Genomic DNA, 17,926 nt, shown 5'->3' with positions numbered 1-17,926 from the left:
TGAAATTTCATATATAAGTATTTTATCAAAATCGTAGATCCGTATCAACTTTTGAGCGATTTCCGATAACCGGAAGTGGTACTTTTCCTACTTTGAATTTTTTAAAAGCCTATAACTTGAGTACTATTTCAGATAGATAAATGAAATTTCACATGTAAGTAAAAGATCTAATTCTCTACCTTCTGTTAAATTTTGAGTAATTTCCGTTGACTGGAAGTAGTAATTTACGCTACTTCCGATTTCTCAAAAAACTAATGTAAATTTTTAAAGTACTAATAATATTGCGCACTATTATACGCGATTTTATTCGGCGTTTGCTTGGTGCGCAATGTTTTTTTTATGAGATTCTATTCTATTTTTAAAAGTTTAAGTATTTAAAATGGATTAAAAATCATAACTATATCCCCAGTTACCATCCCCTGTTGTTTTATATAAGAATATTCGAGAAAGTTTAGGGGAGATCACTACCGGTTTATTTAAATCTCATAATGCCACAAATAAGTAGATCAACATGACCTTAATTATAATAATAATATATATGTCATTTAGCATTCCAATAACAATGAATTTCTTAGAATAATTACGTCATTAAAAAAACAAAATATTTTCAATAAAATATTTTTTTTTTTACAATGTCAGATAAAAATAAAAAGTTTCATTTTTAAATTTGAGAATCAAGCTATAACTTATCACCTTTTGATTTTGACTCTAAAATAATTTTCTCGTTGTCCTTGAAACTTTCAATCGACTTCGCAGACGTGAGAATAATCTCTTCCCGGTCAAACGCCGTCTCAGAAAACTTTCCGATTTTGTCCGGTGTCGCTGTATTTTTGTCCCCCAAGAATCCAGTCCGCCTACAGTGTATGTAGGCCACCAACAGGAACAGCACGGAGAGGGCCATGGGGATAGAGGTGAAGGCGTGGAACCTCAGCTGAAGCAGGCGGTGGTCGTACAGCAGACAGCGACCTTTGACCCCGCACTGGATGTCCCAGATAGTGCAGACTCCGTCAATGACGTAGCCGAGGACAATGGGTCCAAGTAGCCAGCCTATGTATACAGACATTTGACACTTGTGTTAAGCGAAAAATACCAAGACATACACATATACATATGCGCTTGGTGAAAGCACTTTTAGATACGGTAAACCTAAGTGACTTATGAGTGAGGGGTTAAGTGGCATTAATTATAGCTAAATAATTAAGGATGTCGCTTGATCTACACTTTTCCGTCGTTTATTTTTTTTTCAAAATAATTTTATAGACTACCGGTTAATTTTGGTAATTAAAATTGGTATCAAATTGGAAACATTAGAAAACAACTGTATAAAGGTAAATAAATGTGGTTTTTAATTGTAAATCATCTTGAACAATTATAAAATTTTAAATATTAGGAGTGACAGAGGTAATTAAATGAACTGTTACAGTAACCACACATATTGTTTTAATTTTAAAACAATCTTTGTTGGGTACGCATTATAACTAAAAATATTAGTATACTTTATGACGTATATATTACCGTTCTAACCAAAGAAATTGTTATAGCAAGTATTAACCCAAAGAATGAATCTATTAAAGATCACTAAACAAAAGACTAAGTGAAGTGAAGTCATCATCTAACGAGGTACTAATTAGAGCTGAATCATTACTCCTCTATAAATAATTTGGCCATTATGGGCCACCACCTCATTGATACACCCCTAAACTTATTTATATCAACTTAACCTTGAAAAAGTCATATTCCCTTTTCCGATCTATCGGTCAGGTGAGGTATGGCAGTGGTAGTAAATTCACCTGTTTGTTTTGTCAGCAATATGTGTTGCCGTCTTTGATTTACCTGATAAAGTCAGGCACCTTGAGAGTTAGACTCAAACATGTACATTTAACTACAGCTAAGGCTTAAAAGTGGTGTGGGCACCTACCTATTAGTGACGTCACGAAGGATTCGAACCCCACGGCGATGGCTTTATCTTCATCTTTCACACACCTGGTGTCAAATAAGCCATTGGGAATAAAACAGAATTAATTTTTAATTAAATGTTTGGCCCTTTAGGTATAATGTACTATATTATGGCCATGTACTGAAATTGATGGTCACTACAATTTCTGGCACTATGGCTATGTACTGATAGTTGGCACTATGGCTATGTACTGTACCTGAAGACATGACCATGTACTGTACCTAATAGTCATTATCATTTTTGGCACTTTGACCATGTACTGTACCTAATGGTCATTATATATTTTGGCATAATGGCCATATACTGTAATTAATGGTCATTATAATTGTTTGCACTATGGACATGTACTGTACCTGATAGTCACTAAAATTTCTGGCACTGATGGTTAACACTATGACCATGTATTGTACCTGCAGACATGGCGTATACTGTACCTGAAGGTGATTATGATTTTTGGCACTATGGACATGTACTGTACCTGATTATCACTATAATGTTTGGCACTATGACCATTTATTGTACCTAATGGTCATAATAATTTTTGGCATAATGGCCATATACTGTACCTGATAGTAACTGCATTTTTGCCACTATTGACCATATACTGTACCTGAAGCTATGGCCATATACTGTACCTGATAGTCACTATGATTTTAGGGACTATGACCATTTATTGTACCTGATAGTCACTATAATCTTTGGCATAATGGCCATATACTGTACCTGATAGTAACTGCATTTTTGCCACTATTGACCATATACTGTACCTGAAGCTATGGCCATGTACTGTACCTAATAGTCACTATGATTGTTGGCACTGTGACCATGTACTGTACCTGATAGTCACTATAATCTTTGGCACTATGGCCATTGTCGCGAACAAGCTTCTGATGCCGATAAACAGAATGTAGATGTACAACTCTCCACAGCCGTAATCACAGGTGCCTGTGTTGGCACTACCACCTGGAATACAGGAGCAGTTCCAGAACACCTGCCAGAGATACAGGTAAAAGATGCCTTTGTATAAACTACCAAATAGGCAAAAACATCATTTTATTAAAACCTAGTTACGATACTGTATAGCTCTGTTGTTGAAAACAGAAGTACCAGATTTTTTGTATGTGAAATATTGGATGGCCATAATGTACAGGTCATATACAGGTTTCGTACACAATTAATTTGGTACTATCAGCTTTTTTACTTTCTCGTATATACGAAGTATAGAGAAAGTATTGTAATCGTGCAAAAAAAAAATCGAGATTTTTGCAAATCTCGACGTTTTACATCTCCCTGAGTCGGAAAAACATAGTTTTGCAATCTTGTCCGTATGTCTGTGTGTGTGTAGGCTATGTGTGTGTGTCTGTGTGTGTGTGTGTGTGTAAACACGATAACTTGAGTACCGTTACAGCTAGGTTGATGAAATTTCAAAAATAAGTAATATATCAAAATCGTAGATCCGTATCAACTTTTGAGCGATTTCCGATAACGGGAAGTGGTACTTTTTCTACTTTGAATTTTTCAAAAGCCTATAACTTCAATACTATTTCAAATAGATAAATGAAATTTGATATGTAAGTAGAATATCTAATTTTCTGCCTTCTGTCAAATTTTGAGTAATTTCCGTTGACCGGAAGTAGTAATTTTCACTATTTCCGATTTTTCAAAAAACGCATGTGAATGTATAAAGTACTAATAATATTCTGCACTATTATACACATCTTTATTCGGCGTTAGCTTGGTGCGCATTTTTTTTTCTATGAGATTCTATTCTATTTTAAAAAGTTTAAGTATTTAAAATGGATTAAAAATCATAACTATATCCCGAGTTCCCATCCCCTGTTGTTTTATATAAGAATATTCGAGAAAGTTGAGGGGAGATCACTCCCGGTTTATTGTATTTAATGTTTAGCTGTTAATAGGGGTAGTGATTCAAATAGAATCCCTGGCCCACTGTACAGGATGTCCAATCTACGGACCATCTTTGCTATGATAGTATCTGTAGAACTTGTGGTACCAACACATTGCTTAAACTGTGGACGAATTACTTTGCTGAAACAATTTTTTTTCTTCAGTTTTGATTAAATGATTCTGGTTTCTTCCCATTTAAATAATCTAACTTACCAAGGGAAACAACTTATATATTTGTACAATAGCGATTAAAAATATAATACAATCAAATACACATTATCTTAGCATAGTTGTTAATAATTTTACATTACAAAATAAAAATTGCTTTATAAATTGTATAAATATTTGTTAGTTATCATTTGTTTTATTTAACATTTGAGTTAGTCTTTAGTAACTTGACAACTGTTATCTTATTAGGCAACTAATTTAATAAGCAGAGAACGTTTCGACAAATTAATTGATCTTTCAAACTTGGTATTATATTCCACAAAATTGAAATATCTGTTTAAATTTAACATTAAGCACTCCACATTAATCCACGGTTACATACAAACATACAGAATGGAACTTTATATATAAGATTTAAATTTAAATCACATAAAAGGAATACATGTATAAAAGGTTTCGCAAAATGTGCAACGGGCAACTGAGAAACGGAAAACTGCACACAAAAGATGCGCAAGGGTTGTTTTCTTTCCTAAATCGATCATTTATAGACACTAACAAAGAATATATATATATATATATATATATATATATATATATATATATATATATATATATATAAAACACCAAGCTGTAAACGCGCCTTGCAGTCCCCTTTCTTCCTCTCTAGGAATTCTGGTGAGCTGTGGTTCACGCTAAATGTTTACAATCGTAGAGCCGGATTTAGTGACGGCTATTAGGGGCAGATAATGAAGTTTGAAACGATTTTAAACTTAGGGGAGGTAACTAAGAGGAGGCTGCTTTCATGGGGGGGGGAGTAGGGTAGGGGTTGGGGGAAAGGAGGCTGGGGGGTATCGTCCTTAATGATCTACTGATAGTATTTTAATGCAAATATTTTCAGTGGCAGCATTGGTACTGTCGAATTCACAAATTATGAATTACTGAAAAGTAGAAAATAAAACAACTAAATAGCGGCATATGATAAACCGCGGGTCGGCTCGTGATTAATATTTTAGCTTAACAAAACATATTTCCTCAAAATATGACAAACTTAAAGTGTATTAGAATTATTAGTTTGTATTTGCGCAGTTTTTCTATTTGCGCAGTTTTCCGTTGCGCAGTTTTTCGATTGCGCATGTTTTTGTGAACAGTATCAAAGTAATGTTTATGATTTTTACTTATTTGTGAACATCGTGTACACCTACTTAAAAATATTTTTTTTCAAAATAAGGAGGCCAATTGCAAAACATCCAAAGTTCACTCTTTGAAAAATATTAGTAACATTTATATCCTTCTCAATTAAGGGGCAATTAAAGTAGTAAACTATTTTTTTTTTCTAAAAGGTATTAGTAAAATATTGAAAATCTTAAGGATAGTTAACCACACAAAAATATATTTAAAAGTAAATTTCCTCAATATTAAGCACAAGAGACTTAGAAGGTTTTGCAAGTGAACTCAAATTAAAACCACTAAGATCTAAAAGCAGTGGCTGTACATGTTAAAGTTTGTTGTCAATCTCTCTCAAGTTTTCTACTCACCCCTTTGTGCTGGTTCGTGCATCCTGCCGTGCACGGTGAGTAGTAAGTCTTGCCGTCATCGCCGCACACGGCAAAGTAGCTGTCGTCGTCACACAGGCAGTCGCCGTTACACGTCACGTTCTCACTGGAAGAGGAGGGAGGGGGAGAAATTTATTTACACCGGAACTCACATTAGATCAATTGGGAGGGGTCGGCGTGGTAGAGTCGGTAAAGCTCATGGTTGCTAAACCGAAAAGTCTCGAGTTCGAACCCTCGGGCAGATGGGGACAGCCACTCTTCTAGGAGTGTGTTACACGCTATGTGTACGAACATAGGCCAGCTATATGTACGAGTGTCTTACAAGCTATATGTATGAGCGTGTTACAAGTTATAGGTACGAACATGCTGCAAGCTGTATGTACAAACCTCGGCCAGTTGTGGACGGTCGGTTGCTTGCACTGCAGGAAGAACCCAGTCAAGACCGCCGCCACTGCCGTTGTCATGACAACCAGACTGAACCTCAGTGCCGTGACCGCCGTCATCCTGAGCCTCTTGGACATGTACCCGCCCAGCAGGACGCCCGAGCAAGCCGCCACAAATGTCTGACCTCCTGTAAAGGTCACCAGGTCATTATAAGGTCTTTCTCAGGATAAAGTTATTTAATATCAGGAAATTATCCTTTCCCCATTAGCTAATTATAAGGTTGCTTTCTGGTCTTTAGCAGATAAGTATAGGATTAACTTTAGGTCAGGACCTGAACACGCCCCCCTTAGTTGAGCAGAGACATGAACACGCCCCCTCAGGTAAACAGAGATCTGACCCCGAACCTGAAGATGAACAGAGACTTAACCACTCATCCTCATGTGAGGTGAGGTCTGGCCACGCCCTCTCAGATGAGCAAAGACTTGCACTTGCCCCTTTCAGATAAGCAGAGACCTGACCACGCCCCCATCAACTGACCAGACACCTAAACATACTCCTTTTAAATGAGCAAAGACCTGACCACGCCCCCCCCCCTCCCATCAACTGAGCAGAAACCTAAATACGCCCCTTTAAATGAGCAAAGACCTGACCACGCCCCCCCCCCCCCATCAACTGAGCAGTGACTTAAACACGCCGCTTTCAGATGAGTAAAGACCTGACTCCCGCCTCCCTGAGTTGAACACAGACACGTTCTCACACCCCCCCCCTCCCCCTGAAGTAAACAGATACCTGCCCAGGCCCCTCTCCTAATGAGATCACAGACCCACCTAAAATATAATTAGTCTTGAACGCCGGGAGGTTGAACATATTCTCCAGGTACTTGGGGGTGAAGGTCGACGACCCACTGATGCTGAATATCATGCAGCAGGCCGACCCCGTGATGCACACATAGACGGGGTTGGTCCACAGTCGGAGTAGGGACTTGAGAAAATCTGGAATGGTAAGGTAAATCAGATGTAGATGTAACATTAGCAGAGGCGTAGCGACGGGGGAGCGGGGGGATGGTAAAAATATCCCCGGGCGTTGACCCTAGGGGCGCCAAAATGGGTTGGGAAAAAAATTAAAAGCGCATTTTCCTGCAGTTTTAAATTATAAATATAAAAAATATATAGAGAGGAGCCTAATTGAAAGTTTTCCCCGGGCGCCGAGAGGGGTCGCTACGCCTCTGAACATCAGTGAAGCGAGAAGACCGCAGCGGTTGTGTCCCCTCTACTTTGGTTAGAGTCATCGCCCTTTTATAGTTTACCCGGATCAGAAAGTTGTGTGAAGTGTTGACGAAAATAGTGTCAGTATATTATTATGCTGTATCAGAAGTGTCAATTGATCATTATAATATTTTATTTCAAATAGTGGAAATATCCAGGGGTGGACTAACCCGCCGGTGTACTGGACAAAATTCCCGATGGACCCCTAGGCACGGTGCTGTACTAGACCTATTAGTGCTTAGATTTTTTTTTATTTGTCGCTTGAATTTCGTTCCAGCCGAGGGTAAGTGTCAGACCTTGATGGGGAAAAATTGCACAATAATAATTTTTAATCTAGGGTTGTCGGCCCTTTTTAAAATGTTCCGGGCCGATTTGGACGCAGTCCACGTATTTCTTCATGAATAAGCTGAGCTTTCGTCATGTCTTTTGTTGTCTTTTTTTTCTTTGGACTAGTGGACTTTGTTAACCGTTTGTGTCCGTTCTAAGCGTATCAGTGAGCATACAATTTGCTGTTGGATAAAAAGGTCGTTGCTATGCTGCATGACATTCGATAAAATATTTTCTTACAGGAAGTAATATTCACACACAGTTTTAAATTTTTGATGTACTTCGGTTTAAATCCGCCGAGATTCTCATATGAAATGTTCAACCAAGCCAAGAGCCTAGACTGACCAGTAAATGACGGAAGGAATGACACTCTACCTTGCGGTACATACTGATACACTGGTCAAGCAGTCATTGGATAATTTGGAGGAAAACTTACCTTTAAAGAGGTGAGCAACCGCTTTAATTTTGACAGGGTCACCCTCCCCAGTTGTGTGTGGGTGTTTCTTTTCTCGCTGATCGTCTGGGCTGAAATCCGATTTCTTCTCCGGTAGGTCCTTACTGATGTGTGTGTGGGGGGGGGGGGGGGGGGGAGGGGGAGGGGACAACAATTTATATGAGACGTCTTTGTGAAAATTTATTTAATCACAACCATTGCTATAATTTGAAGATTGAAATAACTTCTTGTGATTAGCATAAGAAAGTTTGAGGTAGATAATGTCCCGCTAAGTTGATTATGTTTGATTTTGTTTAGTAACCGCAATTATGTTTGTAGTCTCGTTTAATAAATTGTCTTTTAATTCTGTTTTATTTTTCCATGAAAGTTTGTTTCGCCTTAATATTTTATAGTTAAACTTGAAAAAAAAAAGCCACAAAAAGAGTTTAGTATCCGATGGTATAAACTGTTTTTGGCATGGGTATATGCTTAATTTTTTTTGGACTAACAAGAAACTTTTAGCTAACAAGAAACTTTATTGTGGTAAGTGTGGTGAATTTTTTATCTTTTTATGAACTTATAATTTTTTAGCTATAAAAAATGTAAATGTGTTAAGAGTGATGGTATTAAAGTGGTGTCGAGTTACTTCGTTACCTTTTCTCAGAACATATGACCGAGATTTGAACCTTGCCCTCTGGTTTTCGGGGCACCTCTCTCTTCTGCAACCGCCTGGGGTAGAAGAACAATGGCAGGGCGATGAGCAGGGAGAGAGTTCCAAATATGACGTAACCCAACCACCAGGCTCCGATCCATTTTGGGTGTTTTGGTGTCAATGTCGTTTCTAGGCGTTTTGAATAAAGTGATATTTTTTTTAAATAAAATAACAACAAACTTTATTTATACTAAATTTGTTATAATTCAATTTTCAGTAATGTTGAGGAATAAAGGTATAACTAATTGATAAAAATCTATAAAAATGTAGATATTCTACCTTGCAGAGTGACGTACATCCGGGTAAAGGTCCCGCCTAGAATAAAGGCCAAGGCCGGGCCCACGATGGAGGTCGTGATGATGACGCCTGTAGTGTGAAGAAATAATTCTTAATCAGTTGTGTATCGTGGACGTTAATACAAGGTTAAAGTGTGGAAAAATAGTTTTCTTTGGGTCTTAAAGGCTAGCTACCTCGATGATACATCATAGCCGCCTCTAGAATAGTGATATTGGATTGAGCACCCTCGTACACCTCCCCTAGATCCGCCTATGATTGGAAATTTCATTGAGCGCAAAAGAAGGAAAAACTAAAGTAAAAAAGCTGTTCGTTTCTTTGGACTAGCCTGTTATTAATGAGAAAATGTGGGCTACGCCCCCCCCCCCCCCACGCAAGGCATTTATTTCTGCCTCTGCTTATATATTTACCATTGAGAGTAAATAAGGATGTTACATTCTACATCAAACTGTATAAGGTGAAGGTATTCGTATGATATGTTATGGTGTGTATGTATGTGGTATATGTTACACGTGGGTTGTGAGCAGTATGTTGTTTGATGATGTTGCAGTGAGAGTTAGCGAATAAGTTTGCTGTATTTTATGTGTGATTAGCTAAGTCTAAGGCGTATGATGTATAAGCTATAAGAGGTATGTTATGCTGCGGATTGCTTATGTAATAAGTTTAAGGCGTTTCCTTTGTACGTGTATGACAGGGGCGGAACTACAGTGCCGCCAGACCCCGCAATGCGGGAGGGCCCACGCCGTTTAGGGGCCCACAGCCGACCATAATCAACTTTTTTTTAGTTAACAAACTTAATTTTCTTTCATTTTTTACTTGATCGTTATTTTGTTAAAAGAATACTGTAGCTGCGGTTGGATTATCTTTATTCTATAGACACCATCCCATGCTCTTGTATAATTATTCTTTTTCCCTTTGTTTTTAAACCATTGTGAAAAATAGTCAAACGCTTAAACAACTTCCATGACTTATTTCCCTTTTTAAAATAGTCTAATAGGGGTACTCATATGCTCCTTTTAATAGAGTTCTACTAAACAATTAAAGCAATTACTTCTCTTAATTATTTAAAAAAAATAAATACTAAAGAATGGCATAGTATAAAATGGAAAAATATTTAAAATAAATAATATAAATACAAAAAGACATAAAAATAAACATAACATGAGAAGCCATTACAAATACAAAGCTTTGATATTTCATATTCTTTTGACCGTCTCTAAGTTATGAAGTATTGCGGCAGACATAAAATAAAACAGATTTTCAAAACAGACTAACGCACTCACACACATGAGATGTTGTTGTACAGACATTTTTTTTCAAAAACCCGTTCAGGACAAAAATGAGTATTCTATGTTTATATTCTTTGATTATGTATATATTTATATATATATATATATATATATATATATATATATATATATATATATATATATATATATATATATATATATGAAGGGGGTCCAAAAACTTTTTTTTGCGGGGTGGCCCTTTTTTATAGTTCCGCCACTGGTGTATGATATGCAGATTGTAAACTATATGTGTCAAGTCTATGTCATGTTTAGTGTCTGGTGTGTCTGGTATGAATACGTCAGATAGTTTAAGGACTTTTAGAAATAGTGTATTGAGGAGAAAATTATCTAGATAGACTACCTAATGCTCAGATTACTAATTTTTTAGCAAAAATTAATACTAATAGTTTCGCTGTCTGTGTATCTATGTATCTGACAAGAACGCTCTAGAGAAAACATAAGGAAATTAAAAACATGCATAGTATTTCGAAAAACGAAGTATAACGTCGACACATTTAGCATAGAGTTGAAAATAATCTCAAGGCGGAAGTGCACACAGTAATATAATGACGTCATTGATTATCGCGTAAACATTGAATAAAAAGGAAATGTTGTCTAATCTAAATGGTTTGCGTGAAGAGTTTCTTGCATACAATTCTTCGGGTAAGGGCTAAGCCCCACCCCATGCGTGAGTGGGGGGTGGTTTTAATTTAGACTTTTTCCTCCCCGGAGAGGGGTGGGGGTACTTGAAATTTTCGGGGGCGGGTGTAGAATTTTCGGGGAGGGGGCGGACACTGGAAACAGTATATAATTATATTTCGTTGAATGGGACGGTAGACATGTTTTTTTAGGGGGGGGGGGGTGGTGTGTGTGGGGGGGGGGGGGGGCTGGGGTGAGTGGGGGGGGGGGGGTTTAATTTAGACTTTTTCCTCCCCGTAGAGGGGTGGGGGTACTTGAAATTTTCGGGGGCGGGTGTAGAATTTTCTGGGAGGGGTCGGACACTGGAAAAAGTATATAATTATATTTCGTTGAATGGGACGGTAGACATGTTTTTTGGGGGGTGGGGGTGGGGGGTTGGGGGTGGGGGGGGTGGTGTGTTTTGGGGGGTGGGGGTGGTGTGGGGGGGGGGGTTGGTTTTAGTTTAGAGAAAAGAGACAGCACTATCAACCTAGCGCCCGGTGTATCCTTCCTCAACGGGCCATTTTTCTCGTAGAAAGAGTAGAATTTGCGTAAAAATCTATGTTGCGTAGATATGCAAAATTCGCAGATTACTTATCAAGCATAAACAGTGATGAGATTGCAGATTACCTATGTATAGGATTATCAGATATCACAGATTACCTACGAAGATTACATAATGTATAGTTCGCAGATTACCTATGTAAACTTTACAATGAAAATACCACAGATTACCTACGAAGACTACTCAAAGCGTAGTTCGCAGATTACCCAGACTACACAAAACATAGTTCGCAGATTACCTATATTGAGTCCAGTGTTTGAACGCTTCCCATTGTCGTCTATGTACTTGACCGTGAGAGATGACCGCGGCGACTTGCCAATCCCTTGCATCGCCATACCAATCACGATAATCACCAGCGATACGGGAGCCACGTGACTTGAAATGGAAGACCTGGAATCTTCAATTAACAAAATGGAAAATTTATTTCTTTATAGTTTGCTGGTGGTGTTTCTTCATAGTTAGTTGTATTATGTCATTTTTTTTTTGGGGGGGGGGGGGATGGGGGGAGAAATTTTATACCGGTGTCCGATAATGGAATCTTCTTTAAAAAAAGGGGTGTTAGATTGCTGGTAAATAAATACACGACATGGCTGGCTAATGTCAATTCTAACCCTGTCCCTAACCCCAACCCTGGTCCTACCTACCATACGCCTAACCCTAATTTCTAGCCATAATATTAGTTGAGATTACAATACTACTAACATCCCAACCCACCTATTTTATGGAAGAGTCGATTATTGGACATTGGTACCTAAAATCATCAATTTTTTGGTTGACATATCATTGAATGAAAAGTGTATAACTCGATCGTCTAGAACAGGGGTCTCCAAACTACGGCCCGCGGGCCGGATGCGGCCCGCGAAGTCCTCTCATCCGGCCCGCGGAGATCATTTTGTCCAAGAAAACATCGTTTGTTGGTGATAGCTGAGGAACTTTGGCCAGAAAAACCAAAGACATGCCTGGAAGAAACTGGCCCCCGAACTGAAATTTGATAGTTAATGCGGCCCTCGGATTGAAAAGTTTGGAGACCCCTGGTCTAGAAGTGTGGTATTCTGACGGTCTATAGGGCAACTGACGTAGAGTTCACCTGTTTCTGAAACTTTGGCTTACGGAGGGATTGTGTGGTCAGCACCATGCCCAGCCGCCTTTACATTCCCTAACGAGAGTTAGGTACCCATCAAGTCTGGGTGAGCTCAGGGACGGTCTACTGAATTGAACCCGGATTCGAACTCGATACCTACGGGTTAGCAGTCCAGCTCTCTACCGCTAGATCACTCCTTCTCTGTGCTGTAGTTATTTTGATTTAATTGTTAACGTGGAGGGTGAGGGGAAAATGAGATTATTGTCAATATTGTTTACATATCAGGTAATGTCCAGGTTCAACGGATACCACAGATAATAAAATTAAAACGCCTAGGTCAACTCTAATACCAGAGGCGTAGCGACCCTTCCCGGCGCCCGGGGACAGATATTCAATATGGCGCACCCCCTCCCCCCCCATATATATTTTTGTTATATTTATGATGAAAAACTTCAGCTAAAATGACCTTTTAATTTTTTTTCAAACCCAATTTGGCGCCCCCCTTGAGTCGACGCCCAGGGACATTTGAACCCCCCGCCTCCTACTACGCCTCAGTATAATAGACCTAATCAAGATATATCTTGATTGTCCATTTTAACGATTATGATTGAATTTTAGTATCATCTTTTTTTATCTTTATGGTACTATGAATTCACATAAGTTTTAAGGATCCAAAACATATTTTAAAAATTAAAAATTGAAAAAAAAAACAGAATGAAAAAAACAAGTCGTTACCGGTGTCGTTTTCGCAGAGCTCTGACGTCACATTAACAGAACAGAGCGCGCCAAAGTCTGACGTGTTGTGGGTGGTTCCATTGTTGTCGGGTCTCAGGATTTTATGCTGGACACCAAAGATGAAGTGAGGCAATGCGCATATCAGACCGGAAACGCCAAAAATCACAGTGGAGAGGCCTTGACATTGGTGAGAAGGTTAAAGGTCGAGTGGTCGTGAGACGGATTGGATTATAAATAGGTGAAAATTTTGTCAATAAAATGTAAAGTAACTGTTGTTTCATCACAATGAAATTCCCGATATTGTAGCGAATGAGACCTCATGGTACTAGCCTATACCACAAATTAATAAAACAAACTTTAAGCACATAAGGACTAAGACAAAAGACGCAATGGAAGGTATAAACCCACCCCCTTTTCAACAAGACAAAAGCCCACATCGAAAAAGACCCAATGGAGCTAAATCCAATCCTTATTGACCAGGACATTATCCCACATGCACAAAACTCAAGCCCTAATAATATAGGGTGACCCAAGCCATATAGAACAAGACACATGCCCCAATGAACAAGATCGGAGCACCCATGAAAAAACAGACTTAAGGCCTTTATAAACAAGATGCAATGACATGTGGAACAAGATATCAACCCCAATGAAAAAACCCGATCCCCCTTAAGAGTAAATTAGATTCAAGTCCTAATGGACAAAATGCAAGCTCCAATGAAAAAGATCCCAGCCCCCATTGGGAAAAAAATCATATATCCCCCATCAACAAGATCCAAGCTTCCAGAACTAGAAAAAGAAACTACAACCAAGCTATACAGAACAAAATATATGTCCCAAACTTCACTCCCCCCTTCCCATCCGTGGAGGAAGACCTAACTTCTTGGGTACACCATTACTTACCTAAAGCTCTGGGGGATGTGAACCCTACATCATGACTTAGGGATGTGAACCCTACACCATGACTTAGGGATGTGAACCCTACACCATGACTTAGGGGATGTGAACCCTACACCATAACTTATCTAAAGCTCTAGGGATGTGAACCCTACGCCATAACTTACCTAAAGCTCTAGGGATGTGAACCCTACACCATGACTTAGGGATGTGAACCCTACACCATGATAGTTATGTGAACCCTACACCATAACTTACCTAAAGCTCTAGGGATGTGAACCCTACACCATAACTTACCTAAAGCTCTAGGGATGTGAACCCTACACCATGACTTACCTAAAGCTATAGTGATGTGAACCGTACACCATGACTTTCCTAAAGCTATAGGGATGTGAACCCTACACCATAACTTACCTAAAACTCTAGTGATGTGAACCCTACACCATGACTTAGAGATGTGACCCCTACACTATGACTTAGGAATGTGAACCCTACACCTTGACTTACCTAAAGCTCTAGTGATGTGAACCCTACACCATGACTTACCTAAAGCTATAGTGATGTGAACCCTACACCATGAGTTACCTAAAGCTCTGGGGATGTGAACCCTACACCATAACTTACCTAAAACTCTAGTGATGTGAACCCTACACCTTAACTTACCTAAAGCTCTAGGGATGTGAACCCGACTGGCCGAGTAGCTAACGAACAGAACACAGACCAGGAACCCCACATCATTGGCCGACACGATGATCCCCGTCTGACTCGAGCTGAACCCGAACTGTCTCTCCAAGGTCGTGATCTGAAAGGTCAAAGGTCAACTCGTTGAATTAGGTTCTGGGGTGAATCGTGGTTAAGGTGTTTGTTTGGTTAGCACCAAAAGCGATACAACCTCATGTGGTTGGATTTGTTAAGTGCCATTGTTTGTCATTTTTGTTGGGCTAGTGTGCCATGCTTGTTGGTCAAGTGTATCATGCTTGTTGGACAAGTGTGTCATGCTTGTTGGTCAAGTGTGTCATGCTTGTTGGTCAAGTGTGTCATGCTTGTTGGACAAGTGTGTCATGCTTGTTGGTCAAGTGTGGCATGCTTGTTGGTCAAGTGTGTCATGCTTATTGGACAAGTGTGTCATGCTTGTTGGACAAGTGTGTCATGCTTATTGGACAAGTGTGTCATGCTTGTTGGACAAGTGTGTCATGCTTGTTGGTCAAGTGTGTCATGCTTGTTGGACAAGTGTGTCATGCTTGTTGGACAAGTGTGTCATGCTTGTATGATAAGTGTATCATGCTTGTTGGGAAAGTGTGTCATGCTTGTATGATAAATGTATCATGCTTGTGTGATAAGTGTATCATGCTTATTGGGCAAGTGTGTCATGCTTGTAAGACACGATGTCATACTTGTTGGACAAGTGTATGTAACGTGCCCAGCTAATGTGTTATACGATGGACAAGTGTGTCATGCTTGTCATGCAAACTGTGTTATGAAATATGACAGCAGATCTTGTCACGAAGCATAACAAAATCTGCATGGTCAGACAGGTGGCGCTCTATTAATTAAGTTTATTTTAGGCTTGAGAAGCTTTGTGACGAAATAAAAAAATATTAAACTTTAAGACTTTAATAATAACAATTAAGCATGGGTAAATGTATCTTATTGTTACATACAATATAGTTGTGAAAACTAATTTTTGTAAACACAAAACACATAGGCCTACACATGATAAGCATGTACACAACACACCATTATATACAACACAACTGTACACACAACTGAGCTATACACACAACACACTTTTACACACAATGCACATATAAACACATAACTTATGTGCACACAATACACATGTACACAAAACACACACATAAACATACTACACACATATACACACAACACAATTATACACACAACACATGTATAAACACAACACATATATAAACACAACACATATATACACACAACACAATTATACACACAACACAATTATACTCACAACACATATTTAAACACAACACACATGTTCACACAACACCTGTACACACAACACACCTGTGAATTAACATATGTTGTTAAAGTCGAGGTGACCAGCCCAGCCAGACTGTAAAACCCTGTAAAACACCAGATACTTGAGAAGGGGTGGGTCACGTGGTACACCAGTCTTCTCTTTTTACTTTCACTTCCGTCATTTCCGTCAACATCTTTCACTTCCGCTTTCGTTTTGCGCGTCTCCATCTTGGTATAACTTCTACTATTTTTCTATTTTAAAAAAATCAATTTGTAAACGATATTGTTTAGCGTTGTTTGGGCGTGTGTTTGTAACCAAACGAGGCGCTGTTAAACGAAAGTAAATTTTAAATTAATCTAATTGTGTAGTACTTCTGCTTTTAATTAATTAATTGGTGTCTATCACTCCATGTATGAAAAAGTAGCGTCACCCGAGCCTCATCTTAACTCAAGCTCCTGCATTTAATCTTTTAAACCCCTATCCTAACACAACATCGATTGAAATCACCAGTCTAAGTCGGGCAAGTGAAAGCAAGACTGCTCACTCCAAAATCCCTGAGTTCGAACCCCAAGCAGATATGACTGGTGGGGGTGGGGGGTGTCAGCAACCCATCTCGGAAAAAAAACTCCAAAATACAATGAATGCTTCCTTGCAGGTTGTTCTTGAATAGAGAAAGATAATGGAAGCAAATCCAGAGCGAAAAGCAGGCCGAAGTTGGAACCAGATGTTCTTATGGAGCATAAAATTATGACACGTAGTCAGTGTTTCTTCCAGACTTGTTTCTCCGGGGGGGGGGGGGAACAATTGATATTGGCACTGGTAAAAGTATTTGTTTTCTAAATAAATTCCATTTCGTTCGGAGGTGGGTACGGGGCGGTAGACTTTCTTCGAGACCTGGAAGAAACTCTGCACGTAATACTTGTTGTTGGATATCTCCTCTGGTATAACATTTAATGAAGAAGAAGAATTAATCAAACAACCTAACCGCTTGATATACTCAAATCCTTCAAATCTATCTCAAATTCCAGCTTCTATTAAGGTTTTTTTTTCAATTTATAAATCCTCAGCATTAACCTAAAATCCATCGCTATATTAACGCAGTAAAATTTATAACATAAATTCATATCACTTTCAAACTCTACCTTAATCGACGCTGGATCCCGTTAAGGATTCTTGTTACAATCTTAGCCTCAACTCCAGCTTAAAACCTAACTGTGAAGTAATCTACATGCTTAATGATGGTCAGTATATGTCCATCTCCCTTCAGATTAACCACATAACCACACATATCTAAAATCTTAAAACTAATTAAAAATAATCACCTAACCTAATGACAGGCACCTGGGCCTACGGTGTATCCTGATAAAATAAACACACGCTAATAACGTAACCTGCACGCAGAGAGTCCGCGACTTTACGTAACTCCAGTCGAGTTGTCCGCCTTGAGACTATCCAACATGACAGCTGACTGCAAGGTCACGACAAGGTCAGGCCTTGTTGTTTTTCTTAAGCCCCGCCTCTCGTTGTTGTAGGTTTTTTTTTAACAGGTAGGTTCTTAAAGCGTGACGTCATAATCTCTATTTTGTAGGTGTTGACCATGAAACTGGCTTCGGAAGAGAATGAGGTCGGACATGAGGTGGGGGGGAGGGGGTCGGAAATTTGTACTTGGTAAGGTGGGAAG

The 17,926-nt window shown here is 38.9% G+C and overlaps 1 protein-coding gene across 1 annotated transcript; it reads right to left on the bottom strand.

Annotated features, from left to right (window-relative positions):
* Positions 1-653: 653 nt before the first annotated feature.
* Positions 654-16,426, bottom strand: LOC131933689 (solute carrier organic anion transporter family member 1B2-like). The gene is made up of 13 exons (XM_059290329.1): positions 16,412-16,426; positions 14,910-15,048; positions 13,350-13,526; positions 11,772-11,930; positions 8,987-9,073; positions 8,650-8,836; positions 7,999-8,120; positions 6,798-6,962; positions 5,974-6,157; positions 5,569-5,692; positions 2,794-2,948; positions 1,919-1,983; positions 654-1,047 (listed from the first exon to the last, which is right to left on the bottom strand). Exons 1-13 carry the CDS (start codon positions 16,424-16,426, stop codon positions 680-682), a joined length of 1,947 nt encoding a protein of 648 aa, XP_059146312.1. The 3' UTR covers positions 654-679.
* Between the last annotated feature and the right edge of the window lie 1,500 nt (positions 16,427-17,926).

This window comes from Physella acuta, unplaced genomic scaffold (assembly GCF_028476545.2).
Source record: "Physella acuta isolate Inbredline_101_S28 unplaced genomic scaffold, ASM2847654v3 ptg002600l, whole genome shotgun sequence".
Lineage (NCBI taxonomy): Eukaryota > Metazoa > Mollusca > Gastropoda > Physidae > Physella > Physella acuta.
The sequence above is the reverse complement of the archived record's forward strand: the minus strand, read 5'-3'. Positions and strand labels throughout refer to the sequence as shown.